The sequence below is a fragment of the Pistacia vera genome, unplaced genomic scaffold, assembly GCF_008641045.1.
Source record: "Pistacia vera cultivar Batoury unplaced genomic scaffold, PisVer_v2 Contig217, whole genome shotgun sequence".
In the NCBI taxonomy this organism is placed as follows: Eukaryota; Viridiplantae; Streptophyta; class Magnoliopsida; order Sapindales; family Anacardiaceae; genus Pistacia; species Pistacia vera.
In genome coordinates, this window is record NW_022196021.1 from 988,153 (window position 1) to 1,011,761 (window position 23,609).

The 23,609-nt window shown below is 35.0% G+C and overlaps 3 protein-coding genes across 3 annotated transcripts; all 3 read right to left on the reverse strand.

Moving 5' to 3' along the window:
* Positions 1-1,372: 1,372 nt before the first annotated feature.
* On the reverse strand, positions 1,373-2,475 carry LOC116130110 (protein PLANT CADMIUM RESISTANCE 2-like). The gene is made up of 4 exons (XM_031415865.1): positions 2,250-2,475; positions 2,033-2,104; positions 1,717-1,929; positions 1,373-1,608 (listed from the first exon to the last, which is right to left on the reverse strand). The coding sequence occupies exons 1-4, from the start codon at positions 2,389-2,391 to the stop codon at positions 1,523-1,525; spliced, it is 513 nt and encodes a 170-aa protein (XP_031271725.1). The 5' UTR covers positions 2,392-2,475; the 3' UTR covers positions 1,373-1,522.
* Positions 2,476-18,139: 15,664 nt separating this feature from the next.
* On the reverse strand, positions 18,140-19,479 carry LOC116130030. Its single transcript, XM_031415776.1, has 3 exons — positions 19,423-19,479; positions 18,914-19,022; positions 18,140-18,216 (listed from the first exon to the last, which is right to left on the reverse strand). Exons 1-3 carry the CDS (start codon positions 19,477-19,479, stop codon positions 18,140-18,142), a joined length of 243 nt encoding a protein of 80 aa, XP_031271636.1.
* A 1,792-nt stretch (positions 19,480-21,271) lies between these two features.
* Positions 21,272-22,394, reverse strand: LOC116130031 (protein PLANT CADMIUM RESISTANCE 2-like). Its single transcript, XM_031415778.1, has 4 exons — positions 22,157-22,394; positions 21,767-21,838; positions 21,472-21,684; positions 21,272-21,357 (listed from the first exon to the last, which is right to left on the reverse strand). Exons 1-4 carry the CDS (start codon positions 22,392-22,394, stop codon positions 21,272-21,274), a joined length of 609 nt encoding a protein of 202 aa, XP_031271638.1.
* Between the last annotated feature and the right edge of the window lie 1,215 nt (positions 22,395-23,609).

Here is a 23,609-nt window from a genome sequence, read left to right on the forward strand (position 1 = left end):
TTAGATATAATTAACGTAGTCTTCGTCTGTCGAAGAAGAATTTGTGGTGTGTAAAGTTTTATGAATGAGCATTGAAGTATTATTCTAAAGAAATAATTTGATAAAAATTAGAGTGATTTAAATTCTTTAAATTAATAAAAATAATAATTATATGAATATTTTAACATGTGATTAATGTGAACATGATTATGTACCTTTAAACCGATCGAAGTAAAAATTGGATCAGAAATTAATAAGTCTTTACAAGTTGATGATCATCACACTTGACTGGTTTGATTTTAGCCAATTACAGATCCAGTTTGATAGCTAACTCAAGAGAGCACCAGAGGGTTCATCTGTTTGAAGTAATCCATTATGAAGTTTGTTTAGTATGTTTATTAAATGTAGTTGATTTAATAGATTTTTGGATTATTGTATTGATATTTACTTGAATATTGGTGAAATTGATGATGAAATTGTGTGAAATTGATGATGAATTTGTATTGATCTTCTCATGGGTTGATGAAATTGATGATGAAATTGTATTATGTTATGCTATTTTGAAGAAAGGATATTATTTTGTCACTAGAACGTGTTTGTTTTCTTTCTTAATTTGATTTGTTTTTGTTTAACACACTTATGTTATGCCGCATGATTCATTACTGCCACTGTAGAAAAGGTTTTGAGTTTGTGAGAGGAGGAGCAAACCATCAGGAGGACAAGTATAAGATTTACCATTAAAAATAATTAATAAAAACATCTCCCCTATAATTTTTTGAAGTCTTGTTTTACTTGAGCAGTACAAAAGGTACTAATTAAAACGTGGATATGTAAGGATATGTACTGTTTTCAGATTGACTTATAGGAGATGTAATTTATATAAATCAATTTGTATAATTTGACTATAATTTTATATAAGTCAATTTGCATAATTTGACTATATAATTTATATAGTAAACACTGGCCCAATCCACTCTAAAACACTGGCCCAAGATCTGCATGAAGCCCCAAGGCCCAATCCACTCTAAAACGCTAGCCCAAGATCTTCATGAAGCCACAAGGTCCAATATGAAATTTTAGTTTTGGGTAATGGGTGACCGTAAGTCCACCGTACCCGCATACTGGGTACAGGTGAAGTATTCACTTACCCATTCAAACTTTTTATCCGCAAGTCCAACACTCTTTGGACTTGTACCTGTTGTGACCCAGCCCGTACCTGCACAACCCGCCCGTTTACTAGGTCTACTCGTGATTATTAAGATAAATTATACAAGCATAGGACTGTAAATTTCACCATACACCATTTTCTTTTTCTAATATTATGTAAACAGAACTTGATTTTAAAATCTCTTATACAATTTCAATATATTCAATTGAATTAAATTTATCAGTACTCAATAATTTTTAATACTTTATTATTATTTGATATCACTTTAAAAACTTTAAAATATATAATTTTTCGTAAGGACAAATAAACAGATAAATATGATACATTTGTCCAAAAGAAGACTGTCTTTCTCAATCACACAACGACATCCACTCTTTATCTTTCCATGCCACCTTCCACGTAAGGAGCTGTTGCTCCCATTGCCACTCCCCGGTTTTGCCTCTCCACATTACCGTGCCATCCTGTAAAATTTCCAAGACAATCAGAAAATCATAACTTCAATTCATAATTCGAAATTTATTGAACCATTTTGTTCATGTAATAGACAGAAACCATATTCATATATATACCGATAGACATGTCGAATCCACGGCTTTGGAGCTCGCGATATTCTTGACACAGGGCACACGGCTCGCAGCAAAAATGAACCAAGCAGTCGCAACAAGGACTCTCTTCAAGTGTGAATTGCTGCCTCATCTTTGTGCGATATAAGCAAGAGTAGCAGAAAGTTAAACCAGTGACGGCACCAAGTAGAAAATAAAGTACTCCTGCGGTACCACAAGCTGCAACAAAAAATTTCTGTTAATTTTATCTCATAATTAATATTAGTATTCATTAATTACTGTCCTCGATTAGTTTAATTAGCACTATAATTGAGTATCTTACAGGTATATCCTTGGTCTGCAATCTCAGCAACTCGTCCAAAAGTGATGCATGGACACCAACACGTCAAGCAACCTGTTAAGCAACAAACAAATTAATCACTCAGTTTTCAATTCAAACTCGCTTAAGCAATCAAATTATTATATTCTTTGTGATTTTGGCTCTGGTTCTATGATAAGAAATCGTTAGACTCGAAAGCTTGTAAACAGAAATAACTTACAGCTCGAGCAGTCGGAGAAGCAGTCGCAAAGTCCCGAGGACCAAGCGCCCAACCTAGGCTGATGCTGAAAGCCTTGAGGTACCGGGACTCCCGTTGCTGTTGCATACTCGTCAAATTTCTGATTGGGGTTTGATGAGTTCATGGTGAAGAAGAATTAGAATTTAGAATACTGTTGGATTGATCAAAAGGAAATGCTATAAGAAGAAGTAGAAGAAGAAGAAGAAGAAGAAGAAGAAGAAAGTGGATATGCTCAAGAAGAAAGTGGATATGCTCGCTAAGTGTCCCAGGTGGGTTTATATATAAAATTGTATACAAGAGTAATAGTGAAGCGTAACGACTGGTTCATTGTTTCAAGTCTTACCGGTTCTCACAAGTTAGCGCACTGGAATCAACCAGGACGAAGTCTTTTGAGACAATTCATAATAAATGTATCCAAAACAATTGAGTAGTTGACAGAAGCGACCCACTCAGAAAAGACTCCAAAATGTATATGGAAATAGAGAAGAAGTAATTAATTTGAACATGATACCGAAGTAAAGATTGGGTCAGAAATAATATAATATTATATATTCTTTGGAAGTCGATGGCGCCATCAGACTTGACTGCTTTAATTAATTATAGCCAATTACGGCTTCAGTTTGATGGCTACATTGGTTACAAAGGGCCAAGCTCGGGCAAGGTCCGTCACGGGTATGGCATGTAAAGTCTAAGTTTGATCCTATAGACTTTTTATAATCTAAGGCCCAGTTTAAACCCGTCAATTTTTATAATGTGAATTTTTAAATATTAATAAATTTTTTTTTTTATAATTTTAATTCTAGAAACAATTTTTAAATATTAATTTATTTTTGAATACTCACCAAATATATAAGTAACTTTTCACAAAGTGCATCCATCTATCCATGTAGGGTTTGGAAAAGATGAGTATATATATTTAGGATAATCTTGTAATTAAATATATAGTATAAGGGTAATTTAGTATAATTAATACTAAAATTGTCGGGCTGGGCCGGGCTTGAAGACATACCCAGGCCCGGCCCGTACTCAAGGTCGGGCCTTAAAATTAGGCCCAAGCCCAAGCTCTCGACCATCGGGTAAAGCCCGACCTTTTTGGGAAGGGCCTGGCCGGGTACCCAAAAATATCGGGCCCATTGCCATCTCTACTGTAATTCTATCTAATATACAAAAAATACAGTAAAACCTCTCTATAGTGATACTCTATATAGGAATAAATTCTACATAGTCATAAAAAATTTTATTCCCAATATGAGATAGTTATAAATAAGAATAAACTTCATATTGTATTTCCGTACTATCATCCTCATGATTATTTCCTTTCTCTTCTTGTCTAATTGTAGCAATGATTTCTTCTTCAGTTAAAACACACATAACTTGTTGCTCATTTGGATGATTGAGGAAGAAATTAATATCCATTTGATTAGTGTAGTGAAGTTGCCAAATCTCATCACTCAATTCTACAATGACTCTTTGATTCTCCTCATCCACTTCATTTGTAACTTGCAATTCATCGACATCAAGAGTTCTAATTTTCCAATGCTTAAAACAATTGGTAATTATCTATGACTTCACATCAATTGAACATGCAACAGCTACATTTGCAATTCTATCAAGGATACTTATCTTTATTGGTTCTAAGATACAATGTTCTATCCATTTCAAAAGTAGACAATTGAAACCCTAATACTTAAAACATGAATTAAAATCCTAATATTGTACTACTAAAACATGAATTATGAAATAATTAATTTTTGTAACTATACCTCTATTAAGTTAAAACCTCCTCATACTAATAAAATTAGTTAGTTCCACCATTATGACTATATAGAGGTTTTACTGTATTAAGAATTTTTATTTTTATTTTTTTTGGGATTTCTCTCAATCTACGCTTTTGCTTCAATTTGGATTGACAAAAGAAATGAGGTACTTATACTGTGATTTTATTTATTGCAATTCGTTAACTATATTAACGTGATTGCAATGATGACATGTTAACATGATCTTGGGATTAAATTAGAGAATGTGTTTTTCTTAATTTACTAACAATGGTATTAGAGCTTTGGAATAATCCCTGTTTGTTACATTTTTTTTGTCATAATTAATTGTGTATTATGCCTTGATGATCTATGATACATACTAGTATTTTTGATATATAAGTTTGGAGTATACTCCATGACTTTATATGATTTTAAGAAAAAAAAAACCTGTAATAGTAAATAAGGCATAACTTTTAGTGTAAAACATATATATGTGTTTTTTTTTTTTTTTTTTTTAATCATTAGAATCCTTGTTGAAAGAGCTTTCTATTGATATATTATAGGCAAAAAACGGAGTTTGGATTGAAAAGTTTTGGGAATTGAACTATGACATTTGCATTTTTTTTACGGAACCGGGTTAAAACGATAGGTCAACGGGTCAAATCAACCTGCAAAGGTCAACCAAGTCAAATTGACCCAGTCAATATTCAACATGATCGATCAACGGGTTAGTCAAACGCAGTCAATGGTCAATTGAGTAAAATCGAGCCAAGTTGACTCGTTCAAAAAATAAATAGGTCAATCGGACTTGAAAATCAGGAAAAGATGACCCGATTCAAGGGTCGCGCGTGGGGACTATAGTCGATGTGTGTCAACACCTGGTAGGTTGATGCCGACGCATGCAGGCGCGTGGCGGTGTGTGTATAGGTTCTAACAGTATAAATTCTTTTAAAAAGAATTGAATGTATACTTAGTAAGAAATTGTAGTCAATCTAAGGGTATATTTTTAGTTATTAAACCATAAATATGTGTAAATAAATTCGTTTGTCAAATGTAGTTAACCTTTTATTTGATAAATGAATAGAATTTTTTTTGGTATTTGTTGCAAGAAAAATTGATATGTTATAGACATGTCAGGGCCGCTAAAACACTCGCTCAGAAGGAAATGATAATGAACATGATTTGAACTCTACAAACTCACTTTTTAATATTAAAAGACATAGAGGATGAGTTGGTGCAATTAGTGAACCATTTCATTCATGTGAATGAAATGATGCAGGATATTGTCTGGCAAGGAGGATTAATGAGAGATGAGATGAAATACAATGTTCTTAGGGAGACTCTTAATTATCCTAGTCTTATTGGTCTTCTTGATCTGGTTTGGAACAAGTTGGAAGATAAAAGCACTAAAGATGTTAATAAAAGTTATATATGTTTAGTTAACAAATTCATCAAGAATTACATAGATTGGGGTGCCAGAAAGACGGTTGGTGCATTATTAGAGTCTCAACTCATAAAGGACATCACAAGAGATTAGGAGTTCTCTTGCCTAGGATAGATTACGAGTTAGATAACGACCTTAGAATAAAGCTTATTAGATTCTTCCCAGTTTGTGGAATGTGGCATTACAATTACTTTTTTTTTTTTTAATGGAAATTTGTTTATTTCATGTCAATACATGTTGAATTCTACTTATGCAACGAAATTAGTTTTATTTACATTTGTAGAAATATACTTAAATCATCATTTGAATGAGAATCTTATGTTCATTAAGTGTGATTTTTTAAGTTTTTACGCAATTTCATAAGAATCCCTTACATAATTAATTATATTAATAATAATTAAATATTAATATTTTACATGATGATTGTTGACAAAAAGTGAATAGTTGTTCTAAATCTAATATGAGATTATTGTTGTATAATTAATTGATGTTAAGGAAACATATGTATGTTCCGAGCATTAAATAACATGTATTATCCAATGTGTATATATTTTTTTAGAAATGACATATGCAGCTAAGAACATTGTTGCTGAACTTAATAAAGGAGAAAAATTTAACGGTAAAAATTATGAGAAATGGAGCATGAAAATCCAATATGTCTTAGAAGAACAGGAGGTTCTTGAAGCTCTTACCACGACTATGGAAGAGTCTGAAGAAGGAGCCATGACTCAACATAGAAGAGACCGTGCGGCTTAAGACATGTGGAAGAAAAAGAAGTCCATTGCTCGCATCAGTTTGTTGAGCAGCATGGACAATGATCCCACAGAAAAGTACCAAGAGTATGAATTAGCAAAGGACATATGGTCTGCCCTTGCTACAAAGTTTGGAGATACGTCCATTACTAAACTCCAATCTCTTACAATCAAGTTTAACACATAAGAAAAAAGCCTGAAAATACTAAGAGAGTACACTTAAGACACTTGTCAAACATGATTAGTGAGTTGAGAGATATAAATCATGTTCTAACTAATGAACAACAAGTTCAAGCTGTCATAAGATCATTGCCTCAAAATTGAAAACACACGAAGATACACCCTTACCCATAATGAGGGCATAAAAAAATTTAGAAGATGTCACATGACATTTAGAACTCGAAGAAGATTGCCTTAATCTTAGTAAGGCAAATACTAATGTATATATGATTGAGTTCAGTTCACATGGTAGGAAGGGATTTAAGCATAAATTCCAAGGTGGATCCCAAAGAAGAGGCAATAATGATAAGGCTCGAGGAAAGAAAAGGAAGTTTTATAAGCACGAAAAAGGAAAGCATCCTGCCAAAAAGAAAAATATGGCAAAGGTGAAATGCTATTATTGTGGCAGTAAGGGACATTTTGCTTACAGTTCTAGCGAGCCCAAAAGGTCAATTACTTGTTTGCATAAGTAAGTTCTATAAATATTTCCAATTCTTTTTTTCTAACTGAATTTCATCTTTTATGGACTGTAGATTTAGCAGCCATAGACCACATAGCAAAAGACAAGAGTGCTTTCGTGGAGTTTCGATGAATGTCATGGGAAACAAAATGGATATTTGTAGGTAACAATTCTAGAGTGGAAGTTAAGGGGATCGACACATGCAAGTTGATCGAGGTTGCTTAGTCGCAAAGAGGTTGTTTATTTAGTCACATTTATAGATGATTTCACTTGATATGGTCATGTCTTTTTGATCTCTCATAAATCTGAAGTTGTAGAATGGTTTAAGAAGTTTAAAAACTTAGTTGATAATCAATCAGACAAGAAAATAAAAGTTCTGTGAACCGATCGAGGTCATGAATATCTATCTAATTAGTTTAGAAATTTCTATGATAAAATGAGAATAGAACATCAATTAACTATTCCAAGAACTCCACAACAAAATGGTGTTGTAGAAAGAAGAAACCAAACCTTACTTAAAATGGTGAGGTCTATGATGGCACAGGAAAAATTTCCCATCGAGTATCCTCCAAATCTGTTACTACTACACCATATAAGTTGTGGACAAATCAGAAACCCGATTTGAGTCTCTTAAAACCATGGGGATGTGCTGCCTATGTTCATGACTCTTCCCATAAATATGGAAAATTAGGTCCAATGGGGAAGAATTGTATCTTCTTAAGATACTCAGAGCATTCCAAAGGATATGTGTTCATACGGGAACAAGAAAGTGGTAGCATTACTGAGTTTGTATGACGAGAAGTCACGTTTTTAGAAACCAATTTTCCTAAAAAGGGCAAGATTGATTAAGACTTATTTCTATATGAAACACAAGGCTAAGGCAATTTTGCTGTTGAAAACCAACTGGTTATATTACATCCCAATGGGAGTGGTAAGGAAGTTGATGAATCAGTTTCAGATCATTTATCGTTCCCTACTAACGATCTGACTATGATAGCTGGTCCAAAGGGGAGTAACAACAATCAATCTTTAATAAGTTGATCAAATAGAAAACACATTCCACATCGACAATATGAGATTGAAGGAGGAATTTTTATAGTTACTCCACAAGATGAAGAGTGGCCAAGGAATGTAAATGAGGCTCTCAAATGCCCTTTAAAGGAAAAAAGGATGAAAGCAATAGAAGAAGAAATTGAGTCTATGAAATCAAATTAAGTATGAGAATTACTTGATTTACGAAAAGAACACAAAGTCATTGAGAAGAAATGAGTTCTCAAAATCAAGCGTAAAGCTGATGGTAGTATTAAAAGATACAAAGCTCGCTTAGTCGCGAAGGGGTATACACAACAAGAACGAATAGATTATGAAGAAATTTTTTCGCCTGTTGTGCGGTTTATCTCAATCTAACTTATTCTAGCTATAGTTGCTAACATGAATCTTGAATTGCATCAAATGGATGTAAAAACTACTTTTTTCAATAGAGAATTACAAGAAGATATCTATATAGAACAACTAATATGTTTTATTAGAGAAGGTAAAGAACATAAAGTGTGTAGACTTTTAAAGCCAATTTGTGGCCTAAAACAGTCCTTAAGACAGTGGTACATTCGATTTCATAATGCAATAATGTCTTATGATTTCAAAATGATTGATGAAGATCATTATGTATATACAAAGAGATCCAATGACAAATTTGTTATATTATCATTATATGTTGATGATATACTTATAGTTGAAAATGATAAGGGATTTGTTAATGAAATCAAAGGTTGGTTATCATCTCATTTGAGATGAAAGATATGAGTGAAGCTACATATATCCTTGGAGTCAAGATTTCAAGAGACTGCTCAAGGAAATTAGTCTCTTTCACAAGAGCCATACGTTAAGAAAATTCTTAAACAATTTCATATACAAGATTGCAAAACCCATAGACAACCCTATCTCGAAAGACGAGACATTGAGTTGTAAATTATCTCCAAAGACTCCACAAGAAGAGGAAGAAAAGAAGAATGTTCCTTATAAAAGTGCTATTAGAAGTCTCATGTACACCATGATGTGCACAAGACCCGACATCTATTACGTTATTGGGTTGGTAAACATATATTAGTTTGACCCAGGATGGGTTGGTAAACAGATATTAGTCCGACCCAAGATAAGCACATTGGAAAGTAGTAAAGAGAATCTTAAGATATCTAAAGGGAATAGTTGATTACTCATTACGTTATCAAGGAAATGATTTACACTTGAGAGACTACACCGATGCTGATTGGGGAGGAGATTTAGATGACAGAAAATCTACTTTCGGATATGTTTTCTTAGTAAATGGCTGGGCCATATCTTGGAGCAGTAAGAAACAATCATGTATAGCCTTATCTACAATGGAGGTTTGAGTTTGTAGCATTTTCAACTGTAGTGCAAGAATCCTTTTGGTTGAGACGGTTCATGAATCATCTGGGAATAATTAATATTGCTATTGAACTAGTGAGAGTAAACTGTGATAGTCAAGCAGCAATAGCATACACTAAGGATCCCAAATATTATGGTAACACAAAACACATAGATATCAAATGCAATTTTGTGCGAGATTTGGTGGCACAAAAAGAGGTGAATATGAAGTACATATCTACGCATGAAATGATTACGAATCTGTTTACAAAGCCTATACCAAGAGATACATTTAATAGACATGTTAGATTAGACTTACGTAAATGTTGAATGTACTCATACTTTGAGATTTTCCAAAAAATGTTCACATTTATCTTATCAATATTAATTAACAATATTGTCAATACTCAATTTGATTTATTATTGGAACATACATGAATGAGTATCTATATATATACACTTTGAAAAGCATCTCGGGCAATTAAAAGATTGACATTCTCACACAGGAAATCGTCTCTATTATTTTGTGGCAATCAAGATGAGACAATTTTAAGCTTATTGTCTAGGTGATAATAGAGAGCCAAGCTTAAAATATTTAACGTCGTGTAAAATAAGATAAAAAATAATATCATAATGAAGTATGACCATAAGTGATAAATTATCAAAATTTATTACTTTATCTGTCTAATTGCCAGATTAGAGTTCTGATGAATTAACAATATGTAGAGTGAACTCAAGTTAGACATTAGGTATGTCTAAACTAAAATCTATATGACATTTACAAGAAAAAAGAGACATGCACTCCATGGGAAAGGAGGAAATGTCGTAGTATGTGATTCATACCATATGTGCAAAAATATTGACCAAGAGGGTAATGAAAGTCAAAACTCAACTTTAAAATTGTGTGAGACCTTGAGATTATAAGAATAAAATTTTATAGAATACCTTTATATCTCTATTCTGTTCCTTGAAAACTTTGTTTAATGATTGTTATCTTAGAATGTTGCCAAAAGATTAAGATAAATTCAATCTGTTGGGATATTTATGAAAAAGCAAATTAAATAAAAGTTGCAAGAATCGAGAAAAGAGGAAGATTACAATTTTTTGGATTATCACACTATAATCATGTGTATTCATTAGTCAACCAATTATGTTTTGCTTTTATGTAGAGACAAAACATAATTGTGAATACAATAGATGTTTATTATTAATGAGATCGTTAGAGAAAGATGTGATAAATAATTTAAGGTGTTGCATACAACATGCAATCGAAGTTTCATTATTCAAGAAGTTATATATTCCTAACAAATATATGACTAATATGCTCTCAATGTATATATGGTCACACGACATATTTACTAAAGTATGAACCTTAAAGAAGCATATAGAGAAATAGTCACATTATGTGTGAATAAGAGATATTAGATATAAGTGGGACACCTATGATAGGACCCACTTGTGGCAACTGCCAAAGGTAGTTACCACCCTATATACAACAGTTGCAAAGAAGACAACTACCACATATATATAAAGAAGTTTTATTTACAAAAAACTGTAACTCTATCTAATATACAAAAAATATTATAAAAGTTTTTTTTTTCTTGGATTTCTCTCAATCCATGCTTCCGCTTCAATTTGGATTGGCAAAGGAAACGAGGTATTTATGCTGTGATTTTATTTATTGCAATTCGTTAATTATATTAATGTGATTGCAATGATGAACGTGTTAACATGATCTTGGGATTAAATTAGGGAATGTGGGTTCTTAATTTACTACCAAAAAGTATAAAAAGGGATATTATAAAATAATGATTGTCAAAGTTTAAATATTTAATAGACCCATTGTTAATTTGGTTTTGGCATGACCCGACGTGATAAATAAAATTTGGCTACGGTTGATATCCAATTGGATTAACAAGTAATGAATATAGCAAAATAGAAGAAACTAATTGTAGATCAAAAATCTACCATCATGAAAATAGGTGTGGATCCCGTGAGGTTGAGGTCACTGACAATCCGTTAGACCTCACACATGAAAGGGCAAGCGTGAAGCTTCCGGAAAACACCGGTGGGTGTTTGCCGTAGGCACTCCGACGCTCAAGTCAGCAAGGCTGAAAGAGATTAATAAGAATTAAGTAGAAGAAGAATTACCAGAGTCTTGTCAGAGGCTAGGACTACGGCGGAGGCGTCGGCTTCTTGGGAGCAAGAACTAGGGCATAGATGGTTTTGATTAGTGTAGATTGACTATGAGGTTGCATGCATAATGAAGGGCAAGCCTCATTTTATAGTGAACCTAAAGGGTTGGAATCCTAGTAGGACATTGAGTCCCTTTTGGGAGATAATCCCTATCATAAAAGAGATATGATTTCTTATCATCAGATTAAGTTTAATAGTTTAATAAGAGTTGGAATCTTAGTAGGACACTAAGCCATTTTGGGAGATAATCCCTATCATGAAAGAGATATGATTTCTTGACCTTTCAGATCAAGTTTAATAGTTTAAATAAGAGTTGGAATCTTATATAGGATACTAAGTCCTATTTTGGGATAATCCCTATCATGAAAGATGATTTTCTTGACCTTATCAGTCAAGTTTAATAGTTTGAGTAAGATTGAAATCTTAGTAGAAGAGGAAATAGAAGATTCTGATTTCCTATTTATACTCTGTTGCAGGCTAATGGGCTGAAACCCAGTTTAGCTTAACTTATAGGATAGCCCACTCATAAAGTGGTGGTCGCAAGGTGATTTTAAGCGTGGGCCCAATCGAGATTGGTTTGAGGCCTTGGGCCGTGACATGTTTATTTCGTTATTGGGCCCCGTCAAGCCCAAGACGATTTTTGGCCCTAACAGTTAGCCCCCCACTCTCTAAGTTAAAGAGTATTTAGCTTAGAGAGTTGATTAAATCGAATGAGTCAAACTGAGTGGATTAGTGTCGTTGTGTGGATTGGGTCGATGACTTGTCGATTGAGGTGCAAGAACCTTCAACCAGTCTGACTGACTGAATGTGTAGCTTTATGGACCGGGCAGGGCCAATCGAAGTGCAAATCCGTGGATCGAGCAGGTCGATCCGAAGGTGTAAATCTGTGTCGAGCAGGCTCAATCCGAAGGTGTAATCCTGGATCGAGCAGGGTCGATCCGAAGGTGTAAATCTGGATCGGCAGGGTCGATCTGAAGGTGTAAATCCGTGGATCGACAGGGTCGATCCGAAGGTGTAAATCGGTGGATCGGGCAGCCGATCCGAAGGTGTACGTATTTTATCAGGCAGGCTGATTGAAGTGTCCTAAGTTTATCGGCGTGGTCGTTTGAAGGTGTCCGTACGTTTATCGACAGCCGATTTGAAGGTGTCCGTACGTTTATCGGGCAACCGATTTGAAGTGTCTGTACTTTTACGGGCCGGCCGATTTGAAGGGTGTCCGTACTTTTATCAGGCAGGCCGATTTGAAGGTGTCTGTACGTTTATCGGTAGGCCGATTTGAAGTGGTTGTATTTATCGGCAGGGCCGATTTGAAGGTGTCCGTACGTTCATCGGGCAAGGCCGATTTGAAGGTGTCCGTACGTTCATCGGGCAAGGCCGATTTGAAGTGTCCGGACGTTTTATCGGGCAGGCCGATTTGAAGGTGTCCGTACGTTCATTGGGCAAGGCCGATTTGAAGGTGTATGCCAGTGAGCTTGTATGGAACTTGCGGTCAAGTCCGCGTGACCGACTTGTAGTTAAACCTTTTAATTGAAGCTGGAGCAGTGACTTGCATGACATGCATGTTTTTAAGCAAGAGCCGAATGAAGAGTTAATATGCATGATGTGCAGTGTTATGGACTGAATAAAAAGTGAGCTAATGGAAAAATGGGCTGCATGTATTTAAGTAATGGGCCGAATAGAGAAAGATTTAACCAATAGAGTGGTAGTCAAAAAAGATAATGACACATACCTTTCCCCTTCAAGTGTTGCCACCTGTGCTTTCTGAACCGAGTGGAGTATTTGATTTGACTTTTGAGGAGGTGATACGAAAGTACCATTAGTCTACAGCGAGTGGCTCTTTAGATGCATCGAATCAGTCATACTCGAGCAAGAGTTGTATAGGGTGAGCTTGGACAGACCCACTTGGCAAAGCTCACGCACAAGAATAGAAATACTCCAACCCTGAATGAAGATGTTCCAGAGAGAGGTAGAGTCGTAGTCCCAGCCGAGCCGGTGACACTTTATAGTTGTTACTTGGGCATACTTTTGCCACATAGGTGATGAGTATGTGTCGAATGGAGTTTCTAGACTTGTATAAATAATTTGAGGGATTATATCCTTTTTCTAAGGAGCTTAGAATCCACTCGGCTCGGCCCACTATATCGTGTGGGGAAGGTGTCTGCCTGCTGAGTCAAATGAAGTTGACTAGGAGAACCACTTTCGATTTTTAATTTCTCCACTCGTTGGCTGAGCCGAGTGGAGAGAGTTCTTCTTGTAGTGTGATGAAGACACATGGAGACAGAGCTGAGTGGGAGTTGCAGGGCCAATTGAGACGAATATTATGTGTTGCCCCTCGACGGACCGATCGAGTGAAGCCATTGTGCATTCTGCAAAGCGAATTAGATTTCCAAAGAATTCCAAATAAACTCTGATCAAAGCATGTGAGCACAAAATGGAATATGGGCTCATTGTGCGGCGGCTGACAATAATGAAAAAAATCACCTTTCCAAAATTTCCCACATGGCGTTTTTAACCAAGGTGCATTAAATGCCATAATGCTTTGGCAATGGCATTCATTCAAAACCTGTAACTTTTTATTTATTATTTATTATCTCTTTTTAATTTTACTCTTTCTAGCTGAAGGTGTGGGCGATTTCTCCAGAGATTCCACAGTGATTCTCCTGATTTTGTTTTTCTCTACTCTTTTGTTTTCTTAAAACCTTCTAGCTACTCTTGTGAATTTGAGGTGATTTTGTCGACTTTGAAGAAGAAAAATTTGGGTTTGTCTTAAATATGGGTTTTGAGTTTGCTGAAGATGGCTTTGACATGCTTTTGAGTAGTTTTTTATGGATGCTGGATAGAACACGGGATGAGCAATTTTTGAAGGACCTTAGTATTTGGAAGTGTTTGGTTTTGTGGTTTCGAAAGAGGATTTGGAAGGGGAATGGATTTGGTGATTCTGAAGGGAAGTCATAGTTGGGCATTTCATTCTCGGTTTGACTTTGCTTCGAACGAGCTGAGTGGTATCTTGGCTTGACGGCGAGAAGTCAAAACTAGTCAGTGTATATTCCTATCAGTGCCATGGACGTAGGGATTTTGATTAGGTTTGTGGGATTTTAGTAATTTGACACGAAGGCGACGTAACGTTCTGAACCATTTGTTGGGGTTGGAGAATTTGCGGTCTAGAGAAGGAGGAAGTGGGTTTTTTAAATACACAAAAACATGCCCATGAGATGTAAGGGTTTTTTAGACCACGAAATACCCTCCAAAAGAAATTAAACACATACGAGAAGTGAGAAATATTCCAACTGATGCATGGAAAATTATGAATATGGGGGTGTGTTTTGATGCTTCATTATCATATCACTGTTTATAAAATAAACAAAATGAGAAAGTAAGAAAATTTTCTTATTGTGACAAAATTTTCTGATTAGCGATGTCAGTCGAAGGGAGTTACATGCATCCTCTCATGTTCACAGTTATCGTTAGCAGATGATTGTCAGCCCCACGGTGGGCCCAAACTGTAGATGCAAAAAATCTACCGTCATGAAAATAGGGTGTGTCCCGTGAGGTTGAGGTCACTGACAATCCGTTAGACCTGCACACATGAAGGCAAGCTTGAAGCTTCCGGAAAACACCGAGGTGGTTTTTGCCGTAGGCACTCCGACGCTCAAGTCAGCAAGACTGAAAGAGATTTATAAGAATTAAGTAGAAGAAGATACCAGGATCTTGTCAGAAGCTAGGACTACGGCAGAGCGTCGGTTCTTGGGACAAGACTTAGGAGCAAATAATGTTTTTGAGTGTAGTTGACTATGGGAGATTGCATGCATAATGAGAGGGCAAGCCTCTATTTTTATAGTGAACCTAAGGGGTTGAATCCTAGTAGGACATTGATTCCTCTTTTGGGAGATCTCTATCATAAAGAGATATGATTTCTTAATCGTATCAGATTAGTTTAATAGTTTAATAAGAGTTGGAATCTTAGTAGGACACTAACCCTATTTTGGAATAATCCCTATCATAAAGAGATATGATTTCTTGACCTTATCAGATCAGTTTAATATTTTGAGTAAGATTTGAATCTTAGTAAAGAGAATAGAATGAGATTCTGATTTCCTATTTATACTCTATTGCACTAATGGCTGAAACCCGTTTAGCTTAACTTTAGGATAGCCCAACTCTAAAGTGGGTAGGTCGCAAGGTGATTTTAAGCGTGGGCCCAATCGAGATTGGGTTAGGCCTTGGGCCGTGACATGTTTATTTCGTTATTGGGCCCCGTCAAGCCCAGACGATTTTGTGGCCCTAACACTAAGATTTATTGAACCCTATTTAAATCAAATGGTATGAAAAATTTGAGAATATAAACTAATACATACTACAACATTCAACTATCCAAGGTAATACTAAATCTAATTAACAAATTAGAGGCACTGTACTCTATAAGGTAATATTCTTCTCAATTCATGCACTCTCAAACATTGTTTTAAAACCCGAACCGAAGGGCAACCCTTTTGTTGCCCAGTCACGGGTCAACCGCCAACTGGTTGGACTGACTGACTGGACGTCTGACGTCAATAATAATTTATTTTAAAAAAAAATTGCATTAGTCTTTTAAATTAGGATATTACAAAAATACCCCTAAAAATGTCAAAGTAGTCCCTAAATTTTTTTTATTTAAAAATACCCAAAAATTATCAATATCCCTAAACTTTTGATATATCTCCAAAACACCCCAAAAAATTCCAAAGTAATCCTTATAAATTGAAATATTACAAAACCCCCTAAAACTTGAACCCAACCGGAGAAGCTGCCAGTCCCAGTCAGACAGGTCGATTGGCCTGTCCAGTCTGGATTTTAAAACAGAGCTCTCAAATTCAAGAAGACTAGGAGAAGTTGGTAGACTTATTTTTAATGTTGGATTTTTACTTAATAATTTAAGTTTATCAATCACACCCCACAGTTTCGGAAAAGAATAATCAGGTGAAATGTATTGCACTTTAAATCAAGTACCCCCATATATTTAAAATAATAATCAATTGCCTCCGAAACCCTAACGTCGTCTAATTTTCTATTAACCACGGTAAAAAAGGGAAAGTAATTATACCCTTGATTTGCCTTATTTGTCAAACAACGGTTAGACTTAAATATCTAGTTGGTTCTTCTATGATAATTTAGTTTTCTCGAATCAAATGTAACTTAACATATTATCAAATGTAAAGTTTAATAAAGTTCCTTAAAAATAAATCCACCCTCACGTATATTAATTCTCGAATAGTTTTGGATTTGAATCACTAATTAATCCTAGATTATGTTTCTAATACCTTTTAAGTTACTGAAAGTTATGAAACTAATTCTGAGAGAATTTTGAATCATTAATTGACAAATAAAAACAATTCACGCTGAAGACTTGATTGGTAAAAAGAAAAAATTAAAAAATTTAAATGAAAATAACCTCCGAAAAGAATATTGAATTGCTTCATTGATAAACTAAGAACAAGTTTTCAAAACTGCTCACTTAGTTTCTAATTCATCTAATCATTACTAATTCTAGTTAGTTCTAATTCATCTAATCTTACGATTCTAGCAGGAGACAACTAATTATAATATTCAGAAACACAACAATTTGAAAAAAAGGAACAAAATTAAAAATTAAATTTGAGATTCTAGACCCCATATTTCTGGAACTCCCATTCGCTATTACCAAAGGGCAGACTGGCGAGTCTTGAGCCAGTGGCTGATGCAGTGAAAGTGGAAGGCTGATTGCACAAACCCCAAACAACTGTGCACTCGTCACGGGTGGGCTTCGAAAATCAGCTTGGCACTCAATGCAATTTTCCATGATTTTGTTCCTACAGATGGCGCAGTTGTCCCCACATATCCCATGCCCAGAAGCTACAGGACTCCCACTTCTTGAGTTCCATCGCTTAGGCCTGGGGGTTTGGGTTGAGCAGGAAGAACAACCCTCCGCTTGTTTTGGTGGCTCCGCGTGGCTTCAGGGACGTCCCTGGTCACGAGACTTGACATTGTGGCTCGATCCGCTAAAAGTTTATGTTGAGAGAGAGGTAGAGAGAGAACGAACTTCACAGAGATGAGGAAAGAGAAGAGTTTTGATTAAGGATATGCTTAATGATAAATTTTCTTTTATAAAAGAATAATTCTATTATTTAAGGTAATCCTAATTATCAATTATAATATCTTTTAAATAAAATACTTTAATTTGTTGACAAAGTTATAAAGAAGTTTTGTACGAGAAGTATATTCCTAGATGTAATCAATCCTAAATCCTGTTATAAAAACTAAATGTAATCCTAATTATATCAGGTAATATTAATTTTCCTGTTCTTCTTAGTTTAACCCCATAGATTAGGTAAATCTCCCAGCCACATATATGCAATGGAATTTTTATTTTTCTCAATTGCTTTTACTTTGATAGGACTTGGTATTTAAATCTTATTATATTGGAATATAAAGCTAATTAAAACACTTATTTGCAATTGAATTATTACTTTAAAGAAATTCTCAGAATAAATTAAATTAAAAACAAATGGAAAAACAACATTAATTTATTATGTCATTACAAGAGCATAATAATCAATACCGCATGCCGCCTATACATCAGATATAAACGAATTCAATCTGCGTGGCACATTCAATTATATAAAAATCAATGACCATCCCCTCTATCTTTTCATGCCATTTTCCATAAGTGAAGCCATTGTCACTTCCCGATTTTGCCCCTCCAAATTGCCATACCATCCTATACATTTTTGAAGAACAAGAACAAATAGCCATCCATCAATATTTCTCGGTCGTATATAAGAAAAATAGAATACCAAATGCCCTTATGAATAAAATTTAATTTAGAGATTAATGGTAAATTAAACCAAGAGACATGTCAAATCCACGGCTTTTGAGTTCACGATACTCTTCTTGCAATGCGTAGCAATCGCGGAAACAATGAACCAAACAATCGTTACAAGGGCTTTCTCTTATCATGTATTTCGCCCTCAATACTTGAGCAAAAATAGCTAGCGTAGATGCATCCAGTGTTCTGAAAATTAGACCGGATCAATCGGTCGGACCGGGAACAGAAATCCTATTCAGTCCAATTCAGATTTTTTTTTTTGGGGGGGGGGGCTATATTTCAAACCTATAAGAACTACCTTGTAATTTCAGGGGTGTTTTTGTAGGATTTCAAAACTTTAGGAACTAAGAAATTTTTAAGGCTGTTTTTGCAATTTTTCAAATATTTAGGGACTATTGTAGTTTTATAGGTGTGTTTGTTGATGATCCGGTTTTTGTAACATTGGATGTATCCACAACAACATAACAAGTGAACTGCATGCACAAAAAATTGCCCCCGCTCTACAACAAGCTGCAAAATCAAACTAACAATTCAATCTCCAACCTTCTATAATTATATCGTTTTCTTGTATGACTTAGCTTACTTCAATTTCCTTTTTCAACAATCTCCGCAATTCTTCCAAAGGCTATGCATGGACAACAACACGTCAAGCAATCTGATAACATGTGCCATTGTTTCGAAGGTGAGAGTAGAAATTGCTGGAAAAATAGTTTATAATCTTGGTTAAAAAAGAATTAGGCTTGGCTTAGGAGAAAAGGAATGTTCTAGTCTGTGGCGGAGCCAACGTTGGCCTAGGGTGGGCCAATGCCATCCCTGAAAATAGATATAAAAACCATAAGTTTTATAAACTTACAATTACACCCTAAATATAATAAAACCCATAATTTTTATAAACTTAAAGTACACCCTAAATAGTGTATATCTTTTATAAATTACCCAATCCAATAGTAATTTCTTAAAACAAAATAAATAAGGTAGTTAGATTATAAATAAATAAGGCCTATGTTATAGAAATTTAATTCAACTCATTACATGTAAAAAAACTGTAAAGTACTACATAATTAATCTTTTTTTTTTTTAACGAGAAATGAAACTTACAGGAACTGCAGTCCATGCAGCAGTCATATAATTACCAGATGCGGATGCAGTATTCATGGCCCTCAAATTTAAAAAAAAAAATATTATTATGTATAATTTCTGGACTTTGGCTCATCCTAACAGAAATATTAATGGACAAAAATATTAATGTGTGATTGGTTTTTATTTTAGTCCACCCCAGGGCCGTCTCTAGAATATTTGTGACCCTAGGCAGGAGTTACTTTGAGGCCCTCTAATAATATAAGCATATATTAAAAAAATTATTATTATTATTATTATTTTTTTTGCCTTTTGAGATGAAAAATCACTAGGAGATGTGAACAACAATCGGCAGGCTAACAAAGTTAGGTTGGTGGGGGGTTTTGGAGAGTAGATGTTGGAGAAGTGATGGGTGGTGAATGGGTGATTTCCAATGCCAAGATTGATAAGAAAAGGTTTGAGAAGTCACGGCCCAAAANAAATCCGTGGATCGAGCAGGGTCGATCCGAAGGTGGAAATCCGTGGATCGAGCAGGGTCGATCCGAAGGTGTAAATCCGTGGATCGAGCAGGGTCGATCCGAAGGTGTAAATCTGTGGATCGAGCAGGCTCAATCCGAAGGTGTAAATCCGTGGATCGAGCAGGGTCGATCCGAAGGTGTAAATCCGTGGATCGAGCAGGGTCGATCTGAAGGTGTAAATCCGTGGATCGAGCAGGGTCGATCCGAAGGTGTAAATCTGTGGATCGAGCAGGCTCAATCCGAAGGTGTAATCCATAGAAGGTGTAAATCCGTGGATCGAGCAGGGTCGATCCGAAGGTGTAAATCTGTGGATCGGGCAAGGCCGATCCGAAGGTGTACGTACGTTTATCAGGCAGGCTGATTTGAAGGTGTCCATACGTTTATCGGCGTGGTCGATTTGAAGGTGTCCGTACGTTTATCGGACAGGCCGATTTGAAGGTGTCCGTACGTTTATCGGGCAGACCGATTTGAAGGTGTCTGTACGTTTATCGGGCCGGCCGATTTGAAGGTGTCCGTACTTTTATCAGGCAGGCCGATTTGAAGGTGTCTGTACGTTTATCGGGAAGGCCGATTTGAAGGTGTATGTACGTTTATCGGGCAGGGCCGATTTGAAGGTGTCCGTACGTTCATCGGGCAAGGCCGATTTGAAGGTGTCCGTACGTTCNAAAAAACTGTTCGTTCATCAAGCGGCAATGGTGGTTAAATAATATATAGTGGATGATTTCATAGTAAAGCTGTAATTAATGGCCGAGTCAATATTATCCTATCGCGATTAATGCACGTAAAGATTCTGTAAACTATGTAATTTACGCGGCAAATTTGAAGTTAATGTTCAAAATAAAACATTTATATTTAGTACTATATTTTGACTATATTTTTTTCATTATTTGTTCAGTAGGGTTTTGGTTATTAATACTTAACATATTTATTGTAATTGACTCTACTAATTGTTTGGTGAGAAAATGTTAGAGATAAGAAAATTCTGGAAATTGTTCATATTGCAATGGATTTTTTTTTCCTTCTATTGTTTTTACTTTGAATCGGAATTGGTAATTAAACCGTCATATGTATTATTTGGGATGTAAAACTAAAACACTTATTTGTAATTGAATTATTACGTTTAACTTTAAAGAATTCCTCAATATAATTTTATAAAAGAAGTATGCGCCTGATCATCATTTTGTATTCAAACATGCATGGGAATCCATTTATTCAAGTCTTATTACTAGAGCATAATATTAATCAATACGTCTCCGTGGTGCATGTGATTATATAAATTAAGTTTAAGAAATCCCTACTTAAATAGTAATTAAGCAAGCGATTTCATCTTGTATATGAAGATTATAGAATTTCTATCTTTTCATCCTATCTTCCATAACTGGGGCTGATGGAGCCATTACCACTCCCCTATTTTGCCTCTCCAAATTGCCATGCCATCCTATACATTTTTTAAGATCAAACAAGAATCAAATTAAGGCCATCACCATTTCATTTCTCAGTCTTAAGAAAAACAATGGAATTTAATGTAGAGAATTATAAGTTGATTAATTACCAAGAGACATGTCGAATCCACGGCCTTTGAGCTCGCGATACTCTTGAACCAAGGCACAGCCCTCGCAGCAAAAATGAACCAAACAATCGTTACAAGGGCTTTCACTTAACATGTATTGCTGCCTCATTTTGGAGCGATAGCAGCAAGAGTAGAAGCATCCGCAGCCAGTCAGCGCTGAAATTAAGAAATAAAGTGCGCCACTCACGCCACAAGCTGCAAATTAATGAGACTAATTTCAATCTCATCTTCTTTAATTACCTTTAATTATAAAGTTTTCTTGTATAACTTCACTTACATGAAGATCCTTTATCAACAATCTCCGCAATTCTTCCAAAAACAATGCATGGACACCAAAATGTCAAGCAAACTGTTAACAGTAACAACAAACAGATTGAAATTTTTCAAGAAAATTGTTGTTTTTGGACAAGGTCTACTCTGACACTGGACTTTGCGTCAGAATACAGCGTCTCTCCCGATGTAATCCATCGTCGCAATCCTTTAATTGTCTTATTGGTCAGTGTTTGTTCATTGTTTGAAGTTAATTTGAATTTAATTCTATTTTATTTAAGCCTACAACGGCGTCAAAATTGTAACCTGTATCCTACATTGGTGTGCAATGTGTTGCTTCATCAGTTTACTTCAATTTTATAAATTTAATAAATTGGATGAAGAGAATGAAACTTACAGGTTGAGCAATCGGAGCAGCAGTCACACAACCCGGAAGACCAAGGGCCTTCTGATGTGTACTGATGATGATGATGAAGTGCATGTGTGGGATTTTCATCATAATAATGGTGTGTGAAACCAGATGGCGGAATGTGATGATGATGATGATGATGGTGATCAAACGTCTGATTTTGGTTTGTGAAACCAGGCGCAATGTGATGATGATCAAACGTCTGATTAGGGTTTGATGCATACATGGTGAAGATGATCAAAAGATTAAGAAAGGAAAAGAAAATGATTTCTGAAACAAAATTGATAAAAATGTGATTAATATATAGTATTAATTTGTAAAGAATAATAGTTCGATGATTTCTAAGTAACGCTGTAATGACTGAGTCAAGATTAGTGAGTCGCTGCAAGCCGGCTCAATTGATAAACAAGTAAACTATATAATATATGCGGCAATTTTGAAAGTTAATGTTCAGATTTAAAAATATAATATAGTTTTTATTTTGACTATTTGTTTTCATTACCAGTTGAGTCTGAATTTAATATCAAATTGGTTACAAACTTTGAATTTGGGGTTTTGATGTTTAATTGTTAACGTATTGTGAATGAATCTATTGTTTGTTTGGTGGAAAAAAGTTAAAAATCGTAAAAAAGTGAGATAAGAAATATCTGGAAATTGTCAAATTAGAGGTTGGGGCACAAATGAATCTGGAATCTTTTGATTTAATTTTTAGTGAAGTCTCTTAACTGATATCCTTTTATTATCAATTATTAAAATTGTAAAAGTGGAATTTTAATAAATTCATCTTCAGTGTTTTAAAATATATAATCCGATATAACACATAGTGATCCAACACATTCATACTTAATTTAATGAAAAATAAAATCACATTTTCGTAAATTATATGACATTATGATCTACTAAATTTGCATTAACTATGATTTTTTTTTTTTTTTATTGTGTTAAAGTTGAACTGAAAAAAAAAAATTAAAATTCTAATTAGCAATGGGAAATTTAACATGAGAGTATTGAGAACTCTGGGTTTATCCTTTAACCCCCCTGAAGTATCCAAAATTAAAGTAGCCCCAGGTATACCATAATACACACACACCTCCTCTGCCGTCAATTTTGGCTGTTATAAGTAACCAAAGACCACTTTTGACCACTAAATTGACTAAAATACCCCTAAATGCCAAAAAAATAATTTATTAATCAATGTTGCTTCGATAGTTGGAGGCTAAAACAGTCAACTTTGAATAATTATAAAATTTAGGAAATTTTAATATTTTATAAAAATTATAAAAGAAAAAAATATGAATGAAACCCTAACCCCTCATCGTCATCACCATCCCAACTTAGCAGCCCCAATCACCCTCCCTCACGCCCGCTAACCCACCCAGCCAGCATGAGCCACCTGCATGCATGCCCATCCATAACATGTGTCTCTCCATACAACCACCAC

Bases quoted from the DNA above. Each gene is read 5' to 3' on its own strand.
- LOC116130110 (XM_031415865.1), bottom strand. From the start codon at position 2,391: ATGAACTCATCAAACCCCAATCAGAAATTTGACGAGTATGCAACAGCA. The intron at 1,930-2,032 runs GTAAGATACTCA...TTTTTGTTGCAG, and splicing joins TGCAGACCAAGGATATACCT to CTTGTGGTACCGCAGGAGTA. The intron at 1,609-1,716 runs GTATATATATGA...GAAATTTTACAG, and splicing joins TGGATTCGACATGTCTATCG to GATGGCACGGTAATGTGGAG.
- LOC116130030 (XM_031415776.1), bottom strand. From the start codon at position 19,479: ATGAATACTGCATCCGCATCTGGTAATTATATGACTGCTGCATGGACT. The intron at 19,023-19,422 runs GTAAGTTTCATT...CTATTTTTCCAG, and splicing joins CTGCATGGACTGCAGTTCCT to CAATTTCTACTCTCACCTTC. The intron at 18,217-18,913 runs ATTGAAGTAAGC...AAAAATGTATAG, and splicing joins GGAGATTGTTGAAAAAGGAA to GATGGTATGGCAATTTGGAG.
- LOC116130031 (XM_031415778.1), bottom strand. From the start codon at position 22,394: ATGTATGCATCAAACCCTAATCAGACGTTTGATCATCATCACATTGCG. The intron at 21,839-22,156 runs GTAAGTTTCATT...TACTGTTAACAG, and splicing joins CTGCTCCGATTGCTCAACCT to TTTGCTTGACATTTTGGTGT. The intron at 21,358-21,471 runs GTAATTAATCAA...AAAAATGTATAG, and splicing joins TGGATTCGACATGTCTCTTG to GATGGCATGGCAATTTGGAG.